Source organism: Pseudoliparis swirei, chromosome 3 (genome assembly GCF_029220125.1).
Source record: "Pseudoliparis swirei isolate HS2019 ecotype Mariana Trench chromosome 3, NWPU_hadal_v1, whole genome shotgun sequence".
Classification (NCBI taxonomy): domain Eukaryota; kingdom Metazoa; phylum Chordata; class Actinopteri; order Perciformes; family Liparidae; genus Pseudoliparis; species Pseudoliparis swirei.
This window is the reverse complement of record NC_079390.1, coordinates 1872901-1891519: the sequence shown is the minus strand read 5'-3', so window position 1 is coordinate 1891519 and position 18619 is coordinate 1872901. Positions and strand designations below refer to the sequence as shown.

The 18619-nt window shown below is 44.6% G+C and overlaps 1 protein-coding gene across 2 annotated transcripts; it reads right to left on the bottom strand.

Moving 5' to 3' along the window:
- Window positions 1-4625: 4625 nt before the first annotated feature.
- Window positions 4626-16543, bottom strand: il13ra2 (interleukin 13 receptor, alpha 2). Of its 2 annotated transcripts, XR_008831305.1 has the most exons (11): window positions 16473-16543; window positions 15445-15561; window positions 11734-11885; window positions 10597-10753; window positions 10402-10522; window positions 9509-9693; window positions 9245-9399; window positions 7598-7739; window positions 7279-7387; window positions 5242-5612; window positions 4626-5204 (listed from the first exon to the last, which is right to left on the bottom strand). XR_008831305.1 is itself a non-coding variant. In XM_056411713.1 (10 exons), exons 2-10 carry the CDS (start codon window positions 15542-15544, stop codon window positions 5528-5530), a joined length of 1206 nt encoding a protein of 401 aa, XP_056267688.1. In that variant the 5' UTR covers window positions 15545-15561; window positions 16473-16543; the 3' UTR covers window positions 4626-5527. The 2 variants fall into 2 exon arrangements, 1 of the variants encoding a protein (XP_056267688.1); XM_056411713.1 differs by having other exon boundaries at window positions 4626-5612.
- Window positions 16544-18619: the final 2076 nt, after the last annotated feature.

Genomic DNA, 18619 nt, shown 5'->3' with positions numbered 1-18619 from the left:
GTGTGTATATATATATTCATTATGTTCTTGATGTGCTCACCAGCCCAAATTCCCAAATCTCCTCTACTATTTTTTTTGTTTCTCCCTCTGAGCTGCAGGAAGTTTATTTATGTTTGTTTTGTGTCAAGTGTGAAAACAAAAGGACAAGTCTGAAAAAGCTCTCCTCTTTGGTGTCAAATCCAAACAGAAGGCGTCGCCACGCATGGACACCGCGGCGTGAAGTCCCCCCCCCCCCCCTGAGTTCAACAGCTGGTTGAATATTCTCTGGAAAGGGAATAAACAACATCAGCTGCTGCTGCAGTGTGGACACGGCGAGTTACCCGGGAATCCCTCTGGCGTGTGAACCCGACACCTGCAGGCTGCCCTGAGTGGTGTTACGCTGAGGGGGGGGGGGGGTCTTATAATAGCAACGACCTTCAGGAGTCTTTTAAAGGTGACGTGGTAACACAACATGCAGCGCCTAAAGGCATCACACAGATGTGATGGCGTCCCGTCCCACGCGGCGTGTGAGGTGTCCTCAGCGGGGGACTTTGAGACATTTAAAGTTTCCTCTCTTAAGAAATGAAAGAACAAAATGTACTTTTATTGATCCCCGTGGAGAAATTCTTCTCTGCATTTGACTCATTCGTAGTTATTAAGAAGCAGTTGAGCCTGAGGAGCAGCTGGGGGTTCAGTGCCTTGCTCAAGGACACTTCAACATGCAACTCATGGGGAGAGCGGGGATTGAACCGGACCACTCGTCCCTATGAGCTGCAGCAAAGGGACACACACACATACACACTCACACACACACTCACTCACACACTCACACACTCACACACACACACACTCACACACACACACACTCACTCACACACACACACACACACACACACACTCACTCACTCACACACACTCACACACACTCACTCACACACACACTCACTCACTCACACACTCACTCACACACACACTCACTCACACACTCACTCACACACACTCACACACACACTCACTCACACTCACTCACACACACTCACACACACACACACACACCCTCAGTAACCCAGGTGATACACGGAATATGCAAATAAGTTTTTCTTTGAAGAGGTTTTTTAGGTTATTCGCACACTTATATTTATACATTGCAAAGGTCAAACTGCCCGTAGAGGTCACACACACACACATACACACACCGCTGCTCGTCTGGCATCGCTGCACAGGAAAGAGGACGACGCTCCGACACTGAAGACAGTGTTCACTTGTCAGTAGGCCAGAGAAGGATTAGAGGAAGTATTTCCTAATATCTGGAGAGTGTGTCGAATGCAAAATGTCAAAAACTCCCGGCTGTCCTCCCGCATCCGCTCACACGCTTCTCTTCTGACCCACAATCCTTTGCTCTATGAGCTCTTCTGACCCACAATCCTTTGCTCTATGAGCTCTTCTGACCCACAATCCTTTGCTCTATGAGCAAAAGGGTCAGCGTTGGAGGTGTAGCAGAGTGCATGCAGCGGCGTGTGCTTTCTAAGGGCAGTACATACTTTAAACTAAAAAGTATGCCTCTGGGAACGCCGCCGCCATGTTGGACCCGCCCACATGATGAAGTCTAACTTCCTGCTCCGCCTCTACGTGACGATATCGGCTGCTGTGAGGCCACAAGAGGGATGCTCTCTCTATAAACTGGAGGTTTAAAAAAAAAAAATGTGAAACAGATTAAACTAAAGATGTTAATGTTAAAAAAATATATATTTTCTGCAAATATATACAGTAAGAATCATTTAAAGTGTGTCCCACACGAGCTCGACACTTCCCTGGTGCTTTGTTATCTGCATCAGGAGAGTCAGACTCAACATGATGAACATCGAACGTGTGTAGTAACGCATCAACTTATTATTACCTTCGCATTGAAAATGCGGAAGGTAATGTTTTGATTGCTGTGTATTTATTTATTTATTTGTATGTGTGTTACTCGCATAACTCAAAAAGTATTAAACCGAATCGCATGAAATTCGGTGGGATGATTGGTTATTATCCGGGGACCATTTGATTAGATTTTGGGATCGATCGGGTCAAAGGTCAAGGTCATGAAAAGGTCCAAATCTTCTTTTTACCATAGCGCGGTCAATTTTTATCCAATTGGCATGCAACTAATGCCAAAATGTTCATAAATCAATGCCCAATCTTGTGATATGCGAAGGTATGCGCTCTACCGAGTGCCCATTCTAGTTATGTATGTTTTGCAGATTGCAGCAACATGCACTCATCTCTGAATCCGGTGGATATGACCACAGAGCATCAAAACAACTGCACTACAGCCTTCAGTCCAGATGTTAGACAGCATTGAGTCACACCCGGGTGCAGATGTGAAGCGTGATGGCGGTGTGGCGTGTTCTTCTGGAGGGAAGCCCGGCCCCCGGGTGCAGTAACCAGCCGGGCCCTGCAACTGATTCACTCTGCAGGGACAGATTCCAGTTACTGAGCCCGGGGGACAGAAAGACCAGAAGACGAGGAGACGAGGAGACGAGGAGGGAGCCTGAGGAGCCTGAGGAGGGAAAATGTGCATCATAGTTTTGCAGAGATGTAGACGTCCCATCGTGAAATGCAAACCTGAAGTAGTCCCGTGAGCCTCTGTGGACGTCCTCCAGCAGGCGAGTGGAGCGGATCAATGGGATGAGAAGTCACACCTGGGCTATACCCCCCCCCCCCCACACACACACACTCCCCTCCCCGACCAATCCTCTGGCACGCTCCGCTACGCCTACAAAATTACACATTAACCTGGACAAAGTTGCTGATTCCTCCTCCAGTATCGCGCCGCTACCCCCCGGTCCGGTTGGACCGTTAGCTCAACACGGTTACAGTCAAATCCCTTCATCAGTTATCATGTGTGTTGCCGGGCAGGTTAGAGGTGTCATTTAAATATGCATAACGGTGATATGAATGTAAGAATGGTCAACTAACTTTATTACAAATTTGAGTGTTAGAAGTGTGAATGAAATATGTGTATATATGTACACTCAAAAATGTTTTTTTATATATATTTTATATATATTATATACATATATAAATGATATATATATATATATATATATATATATATAATTATTTATGTGATTTAATTTATAATATCTAGGATAGGTATATATAAACATTTATTCTTCTGCCGATACCTTTGCAGTCATTTTTAAATATTAGATTGTGGCTTCACTTATTGTCTGTAATGAATCAAACAAATACTCACAAATAATTCACCCATGACATAACAATGAGGACTATGAGTGTGTGTGTGTGTGTGTGAGTGTGTGTGAGCGTGTGTTTTTGCACATGTGTGTGCATGTGTGTGTGCATGTGTGCTTGTGCATGTGTGTGCACGTGTGTGCATGTGTGTGTGTGTCCATGTGTTCATGTGTGTGTGTGCATGTGTGCTTGTGCACGTGTGTGCATGTGTGTGTGTGGTTGTGTGTTTCTGCACATGTGTGTGTGTGTGCACGTCTGTGTGCTTGTGTTTGTGTGTGTGTTTTATTCATTTATCTCATTTCTTTTCTACTGATTAATCATAGAAGAACACATCTACCCACACACGCACACACACTCATACACACACACACACACACACACACACACACACACCTGGACAGTCAGAGCTGGTGTGGGAAGCCATCAGCTGCATCACTTCATCACTGACCTTGTGGAAGTCAATGAATGTCGGATCAAACACGGAGGAGCGTCAGCCTGGAGACAGATGTCTGCGTTCCCAAATATGACATCATGCAGGGTATTTATTTATATATATATATATTTATATTTTTTATTTATTTTTATTTTATAATATCCATATCAAATGTTAAAATGAAAAAACATTGGCATGCACAGCTGCACACAGGTCATTAAAATATAATACACAAGATTATTTAATGTATAGGTCACAAGTGAATCTGCAAAAAATATGAGTGACACTAATTTCATGTAAGAACGAGTTGGGTGTAATACGTGGTCTGAACACTAGAGGGCGACCGGAGCAAAAATATAAGTCTTCCTACGCAGACACTCTAAAAGCAGTTTATCTTGATAAGTGCATTTTATATCATCATGAAAGGTCATTTATAAATAAGAATCCATCCTGATTCTTCCCTAATCTGCTATTTTATGTCTATTTGCAAGTCGACAGATGCTATTTGCACGTGAACAATATTGTAGGTGCATGATATTTCAACATCTGTGTGTCTCAGACCACTCTGAAGTTTAAATGAGGCACTGTTTCAATTGAATGTCACACAAATGAAACTATGAAATTGAGATTGTTGTTCTATCTTGTATTGAGGTTGACTTTATTAACTAAATTATTTAGATTGTCCACGATCACTGTTCATACAAATATATCACGACGCGTGTAAAAGAGAACAAATAGATTTAAAAGTATTTCCAGCTGTTATTCAGATGCTTTCCTTGTATTTTTACCGAAACATTTTCATTTAAGGCACGTAAATCATCTCTAAACAGACGATAACAACTGTTTAACGTTGGTGATTTAAGTTTTCAGGTAAACTTTTGATGGAGGTGAAGATGTCAGCAGGTTGAGGTGATGTCATCAACACACTGGCACATTCATGAAGTTCTTGCACCTACTAAACTTCCACAACTCATCGTGGCTTCAACTGTACGCTTTATTTAAAATATGCAATACAATCAATCAGAAGAAACACTCCTGATACCCAGTGGCTCGTTCGGCCTTTTATTAATACAAAAACCACGAGAAGTAAATTATACATCCAAAACACGTCAAACACGTCATCCTGGTAAACTGGAACTGAATTAGATTCAGTTCATATATATATATATATATATATACCCGAATATCACAAATTAAGAATTTGCCTCAGTGGGCTTTTGACCTTTGACCTCACATCGGATCAGGAAACATCATAACAAAATGATGTATAAGTCTGAACTATTTGGCAGGAGTTGAGACACAAAGTAAACCCTTAAACAACAAAAACACTTAAAGAAACTCATAAATATAAAAAATATTCCAGTTAACATGACATTTAGAGCATTATGTTGGATGATTAGAATACTTGCAGCCGATAAGAGGTGACCTGCTGTGACCTTCAGCCATCAGGGAGATGACCTTCAGCCCTCAGGCGATGACCTTCAGCCCTCAGGGCGTTAACGTCTCAGGGCGATGACCTTCAGCCCTCAAGGCGTTAACGTCTCAGGGCGATGACCTTCAGCCATCAGGGCGTTAATGGCTCAGGCGATGACCTTCAGCCCTCAGTGTGATGACCTTCAGTCCTCAGGGGGTTAACATCTCAGGCAATGACCTTCATCCCTCAGGGTGATGACCTTCAGTCCTCAGGGGGTTAACATCTCAAGCAATGACCTTCAGCCCCCAGGACGATGACCTTCAGCCCTCAGAGCATTAACGTCTCAGGCGATGACTGTGTGGCATCTATCAAAGCTCCATCGAGTGATTTTAAACCAGAGACCCTGAACAACGAGCGAGGTTCGGGACGTTTGGGAGCGATGGAGCTGCACGTTCTCTCGTCTTTTAGGCCTTCGCCGCTGAGACCTCTGAATGTCTGGCGAACAGGGCGGTGAGCAGAGAGTCCGGCTGCTTCACTCGTCTCGAGAGCCTGAAAACGGAAACGCAGTGAGTTCATCTTCTCATATTGTGTCTCAAGGCTCCTGACAGGAAGGGTCCAACAGGAAGGGTATAACAGGAAGGGTCTAACAGGAAGGGTCCAACAGGAAGGGTCTAACAGGAAGGGTCCAACAGGAAGGGTCCAACAGGAAGGGTCTAACAGGAAGGGTCCAACAGGAAGGGTCTAACAGGAAGGGTCCAACAGGAAGGGTCCAACAGGAAGGGTCTAACAGGAAGGGTCCAACAGGAAGGGTCTAACAGGAAGGGTCCAACAGGAAGGGTCCGACAGGAAGGGTCCAACAGGAAGGGTCCAACAGGAAGGGTCCAACAGGAAGGGTCTAACAGGAAGGGTCTAACAGGAAGGGTCCAACAGGAAGGGTCTAACAGGAAGGGTCCGACAGGAAGTGTCTAACAGGAAGGGTCCAACAGGAAGGGTCTAACAGGAAGGGTCCGACAGGAAGTGTCTAACAGGAAGGGTCCAACAGGAATGGTCTAACAGGAAGGGTCCAACAGGAAGGGTCTAACAGGAAGGGTCCAACAGGAAGGGTCCAACAGGAAGGGACTGATAGGAAGGGTCCAACAGGAAGGGTCTAACAGGAAGGGTCTAACAGGAAGGGTCCAACAGGAAGGGACTGATAGGAAGGGTCCAACAGGAAGGGTCTAACAGGAAGGGTCCAACAGGAAGGGTCTAACAGGAAGGGTCCAACAGGAAGGGTCTAACAGGAAGGATCTAACAGGAAGGGTCCAACAGGAAGGGTCCAACAGGAAGGGTCTAATAGGAAGGATCTAACAGGAAGGGTCTAACAGGAAGGGTCCAACAGGAAGGGTATAACAGGAAGGGTCTAACAGGAAGGGTCTGAGAGGAAGGGTCTAACAGGAAGGGTCTAACAGGAAGGGTCCAACAGGAAGGGTCTAACAGGAAGGGTCTAACAGGAAGGGTCCAACAGGAAGGGTCCAACAGGAAGGGTCTAACAGGAAGGATCTAACAGAAAGGATCTAACAGGAAGGATCTAGCAGGAAGGGTCCAACAGGAAGGGTCTAACAGGAAGGGTCCAACAGGAAGGGTCTAACAGGAAGGGTCCAACAGGAAGGGTCTAACAGGAAGGGTCTAACAGGAAGGGTCCAACAGGAAGGGTCTAACAGGAAGGGTCTAACAGGAAGGGTCTAACAGGAAGGATCTAACAGAAAGGATCTAACAGGAAGGGTCCAACAGGAAGGGTCTAACAGGAAGGGTCTAACAGGAAGGGTCCAACAGGAAGGGTCTAACAGGAAGGATCTAACAGAAAGGATCTAACAGGAAGGATCTAGCAGGAAGGGTCCAACAGGAAGGGTCTAACAGGAAGGGTCCAACAGGAAGGGTCTAACAGGAAGGGTCTAACAGGAAGGGTCTAACAGGAAGGGTCCAACAGGAAGGGTCTAACAGGAAGGGTCTAACAGGAAGGGTCCAACAGGAAGGGTCCAACAGGAAGGATCTAGCAGGAAGGGTCCAACAGGAAGGGTCTAACAGGAAGGGTCTAACAGGAAGGGTCCAACAGGAAGGGTCTAACAGGAAGGGTCTAACAGGAAGGGTCTAACAGGAAGGGTCCAACAGGAAGGGTCTAACAGGAAGGGTCCAACAGGAAGGGTCCAACAGGAAGGGTCCAATCGTAAGTACTTACACGAGCCCCACACACAGAGACAGCACCAGTAGAGCGATGATCGCCACAGCCGTGTAAACATAGATGGGTACCAGGTCCCACCCGGCTCCAGGAGCCACTTCCTTCTTCTCTGAAGCAAACACACACAAGATCAGGTTTATTTACATATGACATCATCAATAAAAGCATCTATCAATGAACCTCACAATGAATGACAAGGACCATCAGATGAACTGATTTCATGCTTGAAATGATATTTTCAGGTTTTCTTTGTAAATAACGGCAAAACCAAATGTTGTTTTTTACCGCCGTGTTGAATGTCAGCTCGTAGCGCCGTTACCTGGGTGGCACGCCGGGCGGCTCCACTCGCTCCAGAAGCTCTTCTCGGCACAGTACATGTGCACCTTGGACCGGACCCGGAAGCAGCTCCTCTGTCCGTCGCCGGGCAGAGTGAGACTCGTCTGCTTGGTGGAAATCTGATTCTGTCCATCACAAAAAGTAAAGTAAAAGTTAAGTTAAGATTAGAATACAGTTAGAGGTGACTTTAACCCTTGTGTTGCCTTCGGGTCAATTTGACCCGATTCAATGTTTCACCCTCCTGTCGCCTTCGGGTCAATATGACCCGATTCAATGTTTCACCCTCCTGTTACCTTTATATTTACTAACATATTTTACCCTTGAGGTCAATATGACCCCAGCTATTAAAATCTCCAGAAAATTATTAGAATTAATATTGTTTTCCAAGTTTAAGTGTGAGGTACTTTATGTTTGTTTGTTGACTCCCGAAAGAACACCGACATTAAACATTGAATCGGGTCAAATTGACCCGAAGGCGACAGGAGGGTTAAATATTGAATCGGGTCAAAATGACCCGAAGGCAACACAAGGGTTAAGATGCAATCATCCACTTTTCTTTCTTCATTTAGCTCTCTAGTTTTGTTTTTTTACGGCACATTTGGTTGTCATCTCAGGGAAATAAAGACTGACATCGTGCAGCTAAAGACCCAAAATCAGTGGAGGCCAAAGATCAAAGGTCAAAGGTCAAAAGGCAAAGAGCCGTTGAATATTGATGAACACAATGATCCTCTTCGTCTGAGGGACTGAAGAACACGACCTGCCAGTGCAGGTGTTTGAAGGAAAAGCTCCACGAAGAAACTCTGGGAATATTCTCTGATATCAGAATAAATGATGATGAATCCTGTGTTGTTGTTGTTGTTGTTTTGGTTTAGTCCGTTTCCTCCTGTTTGGTTTTATTTCCTATCTTTTTGCTCGTCTCCTCTGCCCCCCTCCTCTCGCTCCCCCCCCGACTCCCCCCCCCCTGTTCTAACTTCCCTCATTGGTCCGTCCCTCGTCATCCCACCTCGTCTTCCGTCGTGGTTTACTGGCTCTGCATTCACTGCTGTGTGCTGCTGTGACTCCTGCTTCTGGACTCATGATCGTCATCTCACTCTTGCGTTTATCTTTTAACCCTTGTGTTGCCTTAGGGTCATTTTGACCCGAATCAATATTACACCCTCCCCCCGCCTTTGGGTCATTTTGACCCGATTCAATGTTTCACCCTCCTGTTACCTTTATATTTACTAACATATTTTACCCTTTGGGTTCAATTTGACGCCAGCAATTAAAACCTCCAGAAAATTATTAGAATTAATATTGTTTTCCAAGTTTAAGTGTGAGGCACTTTATGTTTGTTTGTTGACTCCCGAAAGAACACCGACATTAAACATTGAATGAGGTCAAATTAATCCTAAGGCGGGGGGAGGGTGTAATATTGATTCGGGTCAAAATGACCCTAAGGCAACACAAGGGTTAAGTGCGCAAACCTGCATGCCCTCTCTTGCCTTTGAGAGATGATTTCCCTCTTCCCTCTACACTTGCATGCCTCTCACAGCTTGTTTTCTGCATGACTTGTATCCCTCTTGCAGCTGAACCATCAACAGATGTAGAAAAAACGATACACCGATAAAAAAGTTCTCACATTACGTACCGAACTAATTTCCCCATCGGGTCCCTCTTGTTCGTGTTCCACCTCCCATTCCAGACATCGCCCAGGACCGCTCCACACCGGAGCGTCCCAGTGCAGCTCCAGTTGCTTGCCTGGACCCGTTTGCAGGTGCAGCGTATTTGTGGTTTCAAGCTTCACTGCATGAACATGAAAACAATGACTCATCGTTGACAGAGTGTGACGGGAGGAGGTAATGACACCCAAAACACGAGGGTTCATCATAGTCACGAGCAAGCCTTCACCTACCTTGGTTTTGGATTTGCAAGGAGTAGAAAGTCGTTTCCAGGGGTCCTTCACTCGAGGAGCCGTTGACACAGAAGTTTATATCGGAGAACTCCGGGAGGGACTTTCCTGTAAAGTTGCAGCCGCTCCTCGTTCCTCCCGAGATAAGATATGTGGGGCATTCGTCTGCCTGCTTCAGGCCCCTGTGCCTTTGGGAAGAGACAGAGGACGTAAAGCACTGCTTCAACGGGTCTACGCACAGAACCATGAAGGTGCCATCTGGAACCGAAAACGGTTCTTCAGAGTGATGCCGTAGAAGAACCATATATGGTTCCACAAAGAACCTTTCAAACCAGGGTTCATTAAAGAACCATTTCCCTAAAGAGTTCTTCAAAGAACCTATAAATGTGTCTCAAAGAACCTTAACACATTGTTCTTTAAGGCCCCATTTCTGGTTCCACTAAGAACCTTTCAAACCAGGGTTCTTTAAAGAACCATGTTCTCAAATAGTTCTTCAATGAACCTATAAAGGGGTCTCAAAAAACCTTCAACAAATGGTTCTTTAAGGCCCCATTTCTGGTTCCACAAAGAACCTTTCAAACCAGGGTTCTTTAAAGAACCATTTCATCAAATAGCTCTTCAATGAACCTATAAAGGGGTCTCAAAGAACCTTCAACAAATGGTTCTTTAAGGCACCTTTTCTGATTCCATAAAGAACCTTTCGAACCAGGGCTCTTCAAAGAACCATTTTCTTAAAGAGTTCTTCAAAGAACCTATATTGGTGCCTGAAATCAAAGAATGGTTCTTCAGTCGGTGATGGTTCTTCGTAGAACCACAAAGCCTTTTAAAGAACCATTTAAGAACCATTATTTTTCCTCCTATGAAATGGAAAAAGATTCTTTGTACCCGTAACATACCAGAAATACAGATCTTGTCGGGAGTCGGCGGGCATCTTTGGGTTCCCCCCCCAGGTGCACTCCAGGTACTTCCTGTTATAATACACACAGGCAAAACCCTGGACCGCAGTTCCCACAACACCTAGAGGTAGAAAAAGGGTAATTAAAACCTAAATACAGTTTCCAAATCTCTGGTTCTGATGTCTGTGCCCTGACCTGTGCCGGTGGGTTTCTGGACCAGTTCGGTGTAGCGCGAGCTCTTGACCACCGAGCCGCCGGTGCAGGGTCCGCTCAGCACGGTGTACACCCTCACTCTCACCTCTTTCATCAGGTCGAACTGGGCGGCGTGCTCCAGCCGAGGCGTTCGGATAGCCTGCCGATGCAGAAACACAGTTTTTCTAATTAGCAGTTTATTCATATTAACAGCGCGGTGCCTTCGGACAGACATGTTGAATTCACCATCTTGAATATGAATGTGAAAGAGCTCCATCCACGCATAAGCATCCCGCTGGTCGTAGTCATCGTATCCATGGGCACAGATATGATCATTGTCGAAGTCATTGGATCCGTGGGCACAGATATGATCATTTTCGTAGTCATTGTATCCCTGGGTACAGATATGATCATTGTCGTAATCATTGGATCCATGGGCACAGATATGATCATTGTCATAGTCATTGGATCCGTGGGCACAGATATGATCATTGTCGAAGTCACTCCATATCAGTCCTATCTGTCACAATCATTTTGACTCCGGAATCCACTGGAAACATATCTATGTTTCGTCTCCCCCCCCCCCCATACAAACTGGAATATTCTTAGAGAATCAACAAAGCTGCATGAAACTGAAGCCATGTGAAGCTGTTCTCACATTGAAAACACATTTAGGAATGACAATAGAGATATATACGACATCGGGATATGGCTATCGTTAAATCAAGAGATTTTGCTGATATTTGAATTATTCCCAACAGACCAAAGAATACACCTGTAATACACCTGTTACAGGTTCTACAGAACGTAATCAGGACTTCACAGTTAAGTTTAATAATAAAAGGATGCAGCAGATCATCTATGAAGCGGTGGATTCCAGAAGTTTAAGGATACATCATTTTATATATATTTTTTTTCACACCCTTGTTATATAATTACATATTCAATTAGGGTTGTTTGAGGTGAAGCTTCTACTCCGACATCAAACACGTCATTTAATTGAACTGTTAAATTTGGATCATCACACCTTGTGGGCGTGAGATGTATTGCACCCTTTAATCGCATCATTAACAGATAACTTCACGCTATATTGATCATTTCTGGGAGGAGATTAGACGAGTTAAGAAACTCTGCACTCACCGTCCAGCTGTTCATGTATGTGTCGAAGTACTCCAGCTGATATTGTCTGGAGCACTCTGTCATGTTCACGAAGCTGGCTGGGGGGCTCCATCGGATCTGGAGATGTCCAAGATGACCGAGGTCTGATATCACGAGGTCCTCGGGAGGATCTCCTGCAACAGAGAGAGTGTCACCGGGGTTTTATATCATGAAAATATGACTGAATAACTCTTTTATTTTTAATATACTTTATTAGAGAATGTGCACAATATAGCGACAGGGATCAGCGAACAAGTATTTTTTTATTTTGTGTGTGTTACGGCTGAGAGTAAATCCTCCCCTTAATGTTGTTCACCTCCCTGCCTGAGGGGGGTGCTATGATGTTTTGCGTTTCTCTTCCCCTTACAGGTGATTGGACGGAGCGCATAAGAGGGAACCTGTGGGGGGCTGTCTCTCTCTCTCCAGCTTCCAACCAGGCCATGCTGCACAGCTCTGATTGTGGATGGGGGGGTTATGACGGGTGTCGGTAGGGGTGAGCAGCCTTTTTGTTTGATACTGTTTTCTCTTGTTTTTCAGTTACCTCGGGAGTAGTGGGAAAAACTTTAACCCCAGCTAAATCATTTCCGAGAATGAGGTCAATCCCTGCGATGGGCAGTTGATCCCTCACGGCCACTCGCACTGGACCAGACACAAGGTCGGAGAAGAGGGTAACGGCATGAAGTGGCACACGTAACACACTCAAGTTAATTCCCCACACCAACAGGTCAGACCCACAGTAGGACTTGTCAGAGAACGGCACTGCACCACGTCGAGCCACCGAATGCTTTGCCCCAGTATCTCTCAAAATGGTAATTGGGACCTTGTCCCCGTCACAGCCACCCAGAGACAAGTGACCCCGTGAGATAAAGGGTTTAAAGGAATCATCAATACCTGGTTTTAGCGATTTGTCTGTCCCAAGCTCATACGGACCACTAGTCTTTGGCCTACCCTGAATTAGACCAATGGCAGAAGGGCTTTTCCCCTCAGACCTTTCTTTTTGCTGTAATACTGGACAGACTGCGACAAAGTGGCCTGGTTCATGACAATAAAAACACTCACGGTTTTCATTCGGGGCCGAAAAGTTACGGCGACGTAAAAATGTAGGCGACCTCACTTCATTTACACTAGGTTCCGCCGGCTCACGATGGGTGGGGGGATGTTACGGCTGAGAGTAAATCCTCCCCTTAATGTTGTTCACCTCCCTGCCTGAGGGGGGTGCTATGATGTTTTGCGTTTCTCTTCCCCTTACAGGTGATTGGACGGAGCGCATAAGAGGGAACCTGTGGGGGCTGGCTCTCTCTCTCCAGCTTCCAACCAGGCCATGCTGCACAGCTCTGATTGTGGGTGGGGGGGTTATGACGGGTGTCGGTAGGGGTGAGCAGCCTTTTTGTTTGATACTGTTTTCTCTTGTTTTTCAGTAGGGAGTTAGGTAAGTGATTTGTATTTTTGTTTGTTTCGGTTATGGTCTAGGGAAGGTAGCTGACTTGCTTAGATTGTTTTGTTTGTTGTTTTGGGCCAGGCTCACCCTGAAGAACTGTGGACACCCGAACCAAAATAAAGATCATTGTTCCTGACTCTGCAGCATTGGTCCTAATTTGGGAGGTGGGGAGACCGACCTGGTGCTACGCTCTGGCACCCCTAGGCCGGGCGTAACATAATTGGGGGCTCGTCCGGGATCCAAATGGACTTCAATTTGGAACAATTTGTAGCTGATCCTACACTTCAGCAGTTAAATAAATGTAGGAAGGGGGAGTTGGTGCTCATTGCTAACGCGTTTGATATACAAATGCCGGTGAAGTTAGACAAGGAGGACCTGAAACAGCTTGTGAGTGATAGGCTAGAGGAGAGGGGGTTGTTTACTGCACAGGTGCAATAAGGCCCTGTCAGCCAAAGACCAGGATGTGGCTCCCTGTGATTGGTACAAGAGGGTCTACCAGAGCTTCTGCCCTATGAGCTGGGTTTCCAGATGGGACTGATAATGTCGTGGCGGATGCGTTGTCCCGGATAGGGTGTTGAACAAACTTTTCTTTAAATAGAAGAAATGTTGATCTTAGGTGGGGGGATGTTACGGCTGAGAGTAAATCCTCCCCTTAATGTTGTTCACCTCCCTGCCTGAGGGGGGTGCTATGATGTTTTGCGTTTCTCTTCCCCTTACAGGTGATTGGACGGAGCACATCAGAGGGAACCTGTGGGGGCCGGCTCTCTCTCTCTCTCTCTCTCTCTCTCTCTCTCCAGCTTCCAACCAGGCCATGCTGCACAGCTCTGATTGTGGGTGGGGGGGTTATGACGGGTGTCGGTAGGGGTGAGCAGCCTTTTTGTTTGATACTGTTTTCTCTTGTTTTTCAGTAGGGAGTTAGGTAAGTGATTTGTATTTTTGTTTGTTTCGGTTATGGTCTAGGGAAGGTAGCTGACTTGCTTAGATTGTTTTGTTTGTTGTTTTGGGCCTGGCTCACCCTGAAGAACTGTGGACACCCGAACCAAAATAAAGATCATTGTTCCTGACTCTGCAGCATTGGTCCTAATTTGGGAGGTGGGGAGACCGACCTGGTGCTACGCTCTGGCACCCCTAGGCCGGGCGTAACAGTGTGTGTGTGTTGTTCTGTTTGCAGTAGTACTGCATAAAGTGACAGGAAAGTAGAGCAAACAGACAACGTAAAGTGAAAAATGAGAAGAAATACAACTAATAAATAAATAAAATAAATAATAAATAAAAAAATTGAAAATAAGGATAAATAATGAATCATAACACGCCCACCCACAAACCCACCCACACCCATGGCCTTTACATTTGTTCAAAGATTTTTGTAATACATGGATTTGGTTGCAATAAATCAGACAGATGGACAGAACCCAACGCGCCTCAATCATTGGGCAACACTGACAGGTCTTGGAAATAGGAAATGAAAGGCTGCCACTTCCTCGTGAAATGGTCATTACAGCCTCTAAGTGTATATTTGATTTTTTCAAAACTCAGGAAAAACATTACATCCTTAAGCCAGGCAGACTGAGATGGTGGACCTGGAGACTTCCAAGCAAGCAGTATTCTGCGACGAGCCAGAAGAGTAGTAAAAGCAATGATATCATTTTCTTTGGTACTATATAGGTACTATATATGACTGAATAACTCTGTGCAGAACTATATATGTATGCATTGTGCACACAATTAAATTCATTTTATTTCATAGTTTTTTTGGCGACACGAGTGAACGAGAACGGGCACTCGGTAGAGCGCATACCTTCGCATATCACAAGATTGGGCATTGAATTATGAACATTTTGACATTAGTTGCATGCCAATTGGATATAAATTGAACGCGCAATGGTAGATAGACGAGTTTGACCTTTTCATGACCTTGACCTTTGACCCGATCAATCTCTAACTCTAATAAAATGTTCCCTGGATAATAACCAATCATCCCACCAAATTGCATGCGATTCAAGAAGATGTTGACCTTTTCATGACCTTGACCTTGACCTTTGACCCGATCGATCCCAAAATCTAATCAAATGGTCCGCGGATAATAACCAATCATCCCACCAAATTTCATGCGATTTGGTTTAATACTTTTTGAGTTATGCGAGTAACACGCATATAAATAAATAAATAAATACACAGCAATGAAAACATAACCTTCCGCATTTTCAATGCGAAGGTAATGAGGTCGTACATGACGTCCTGAAGTGTGTACCCACCGGCGTGTCGGTCGCAGCGCGTGCCCCGCGGCCACGTGGTCAACATTAATAAGAGCAGCATCAGTGTGGCCGGACGAGTCCGACGTGATTCACTCTCCATTCCGATGTCAAGCGAGGCTGCGAAGAGAAGAGGGAGTAAAGAAGTGGAACAAATGTATACAGAGCATCACACGGGAACATGGAGGTGCCATGTGGAACCGAATATGGTTCTTCAGAGTGATGCCAGAGAAGAACCATTTCTGGTTCCACAAAGAACGTTTAAAACCAGGGTTCTTTAGAGAACCATTTCCTTAAAGAGTTTTTCAAAGAACCTATAAAGATGTCCCAAAGAACCTTAAAACATGGTTCTCTAAGGCACCATTTCTGGTTCTACCGAGAACCTTTAAAACCAGGGTTTTTTAAAGAACCGTTTCCTTAAATAGTTCTTCAAAGAACCTATAAAATTGCCTCAAATAACCTTCAACAAATGGTTCTTCAAGGCACCATTTCTGGTTCTACCGAGAACCTTTAAACCAGGGTTCTTTAAAGAACCATTTCCTTAAATGGTTCTTTAAAGAACATTTAATGATGTCTCAAAGAACCTTAAAACATGGTTCTTTAAGGCACCATTTCTGGTTCCACGAAGAACCTTTAAAACCATGGTTCTTTAAAGAACAATTTCCTTAAAGAGTTCTTCAAAGAACCTATAAAGGTGCCTCAAAGACCCTTAAAACATGGTTCTTTAAGGCACCATTTTTGGTTCCACAAAGAACCTTTCAAACCAGGGTTCTTTAAAGAACCATTTCCTTAAAGAGTTCTTCAATGAACTGTTAAGGAGTCTCAAATGAAAGAATGGTTCTTCAGTAGGCGATGGTTCTTCGTAGAACCACAAAGCCTTTTAAAGAACAATTTAAGAACCATTATTTTTGTGAAGAATACATTCAATGAAACTTGTTGGCTAAGTTAAAAAAATGGGAAAAGAAGAAGTTGAATATGAAGATTTTTAGAATTTCACATAAAATAATACTAGAAGAAATAAATGTGTCGACCTTAGCGTGGCGTGATGCTCCGGGTCCCGTCTGAGTGTCCGTGCAGGAGGGGTCTCCATATATCATCTGTGTGAATAGAAACATCATGAGCTGCGGAGGAAGAGGGGGAGGAGGAGGAGGAGGAGGAGGAGGAGGAGGAGGAGGAGGAAGCTCAAGAGGGTGGAGACAGGGAGAGTCTCCGATGCTATTTAAGAAAAGAATACATCGTGAAGTGTCTCATGTCATGTTGGCTCTTGTGTGGATTGACACGCAATTCCACCGAAATCCTCCGACAACAAAGCCTCGTGCACACACACGCACACACACACACACACACACACATATGCAAAATCATGAGAACATATTGTCTCAACTTCGCCGATTAGAAACCTGAAAGTCTTATTTAAAATCAAATTACCCACAAACAAAAGTCAGTGAAACGTTTTTCCTAAATTCATCTTCCACATGTTCAACGGCATCGTGTCCGTTTGAACCAGCTGGTCTTCTGCTCCGGGCTTCGGGCTCGAGCCCCGTCTTGAACCGGCATCATTAAAGTCTTATTATGAGATCAACTCGTCAGCTGCAGACATTTCTTCTTCTTCTTCTTCCAGTTGTTTCAGCTGGAGGCAAAATGTGAACGAAGTGAAGTATAGAATATGCAAATGAGGACGATGTTCCGTTAAATCTGACACGGAACTCAAACCAGAGACGTGTCTAAACGCACAATGTGTCTCTCCTCCCTGGTGCTGCTCATGTTATCACTGCAACACCATAGAAGAAGAAAAACATCAGAAATGAAAACATCGAAATTATCTGCACTTTTCTGTTGGTGAGACATGAATGGGTTTTCTTCTTCTTCTTCTTCTCCTTCTTCTTCTCTTTAGTCTTTCTTCTTCTTCTTCTCCTCCTTCCCTTTAGTCTTTCTTCTTCTTCTTCTCCTTCCCTTTAGTCTTTCCTTTTCTTATTCTCCTCCTTCTCCTTAGTCTTTCTTCTTCTTCTTCTCCTCCTTCTTTAGTCTTTCCTCTTCTTCTTCTCCTCCTTCTCCTTAGACTTTCTTCTTCTTCTCCTTCTCCTTAGTCTTTCCTCTTCTTCTCCTCCTTCTCCTTAGTCTTTCTTCTTCTTCTTCTCCTCCTTAGTCTTTCTTCTTCTCCTCCTTCTCCTTAGTCTTTCCTCTTCTTCTTCTCCTCCTTCTCCTTAGTCTTTCTTCTTCTTCTCCTCCTTCTCCTTAGTCTTTCTTCTTCTCCTCCTTCTCCTTAGTCTTTCCTCTTCTTCTTCTCCTCCTTCTCCTTAGTATTTCTTCTTCTTCTCCTCCTTAGTCTTTCTTCTTCTTCTCCTCCTTCCCTTTAGTCTTTCTTCTTATTCTTCTCCTTTGTCTTTCTCCTTCTTCTCCTTCCCTTTAGTCTTTCTTCTTCTTCTTCTCCTCCTTCTCCTTCGTCTTTCTTCTTCTTCTCCTCCTTAGTCTTTCCTCTTCTTATTCTCCTTTTTCTTGATATGATGATCTGTAGTTTACAGATGATTTCTACAGAGCGTCCCTCAGTATTCTCACATGCACTTGTTTTAAAGTACAGAAAGCGCACACACACACACACACACACACACACACACACACACACACACACACACACACACACACACACACACACACACACACACACACACACACACACACACACACACACACACACACACACACACACAGTAACGTTCTTGGCAGTGTAGTATTTAGACGTGACTCACGGATTCCACTGTTTACTTTGGATGAATTGTGTAAATAAATGAAGAACATAATGATGACAGGTACAGATGTAACTCGGGCCCGAACGCAGACACAACTGAAGTGTTTTTATTATCAAACCGCAGGAGGAGATATAACACCTCCACCTCCACCACCTCCTCCTCCACCTCCTCCGAGCTATGAAACGAGAAGCGACATGAAGAACTTTATGCTCCAGAAACATCCAGATGATATACTCAGCTCAGAGGACGCAGACGTTCTCAGTAAAGAGATTTTAACTTTGTAAATGTGACACCGGAGCTCATTTCATGAAGACTCCTCCCAGAAAAATAAACACAGGAGGAACAACTAGAACTCGTCCTGACGGCAGGTGCATCTCATGAAGTCAAAAGTGTAATAAAACTGCATTAAAACCCCGTTGAAGGCACAATGC

Excerpts from the sequence above, each read along its gene's own strand:
- il13ra2 (XM_056411713.1), bottom strand. The coding sequence starts at position 15,544 with ATGGAGAGTGAATCACGTCGGACTCGTCCGGCCACACTGATGCTGCTC. Across the intron at positions 10,754-11,733 it reads CATACATGAACAGCTGGACG|GCTATCCGAACGCCTCGGCT; the intron begins GTGAGTGCAGAG and ends CTGCATCGGCAG. Across the intron at positions 7,388-7,597 it reads CCGCCCGGCGTGCCACCCAG|AGAAGAAGGAAGTGGCTCCT; the intron begins GTAACGGCGCTA and ends TGTTTGCTTCAG.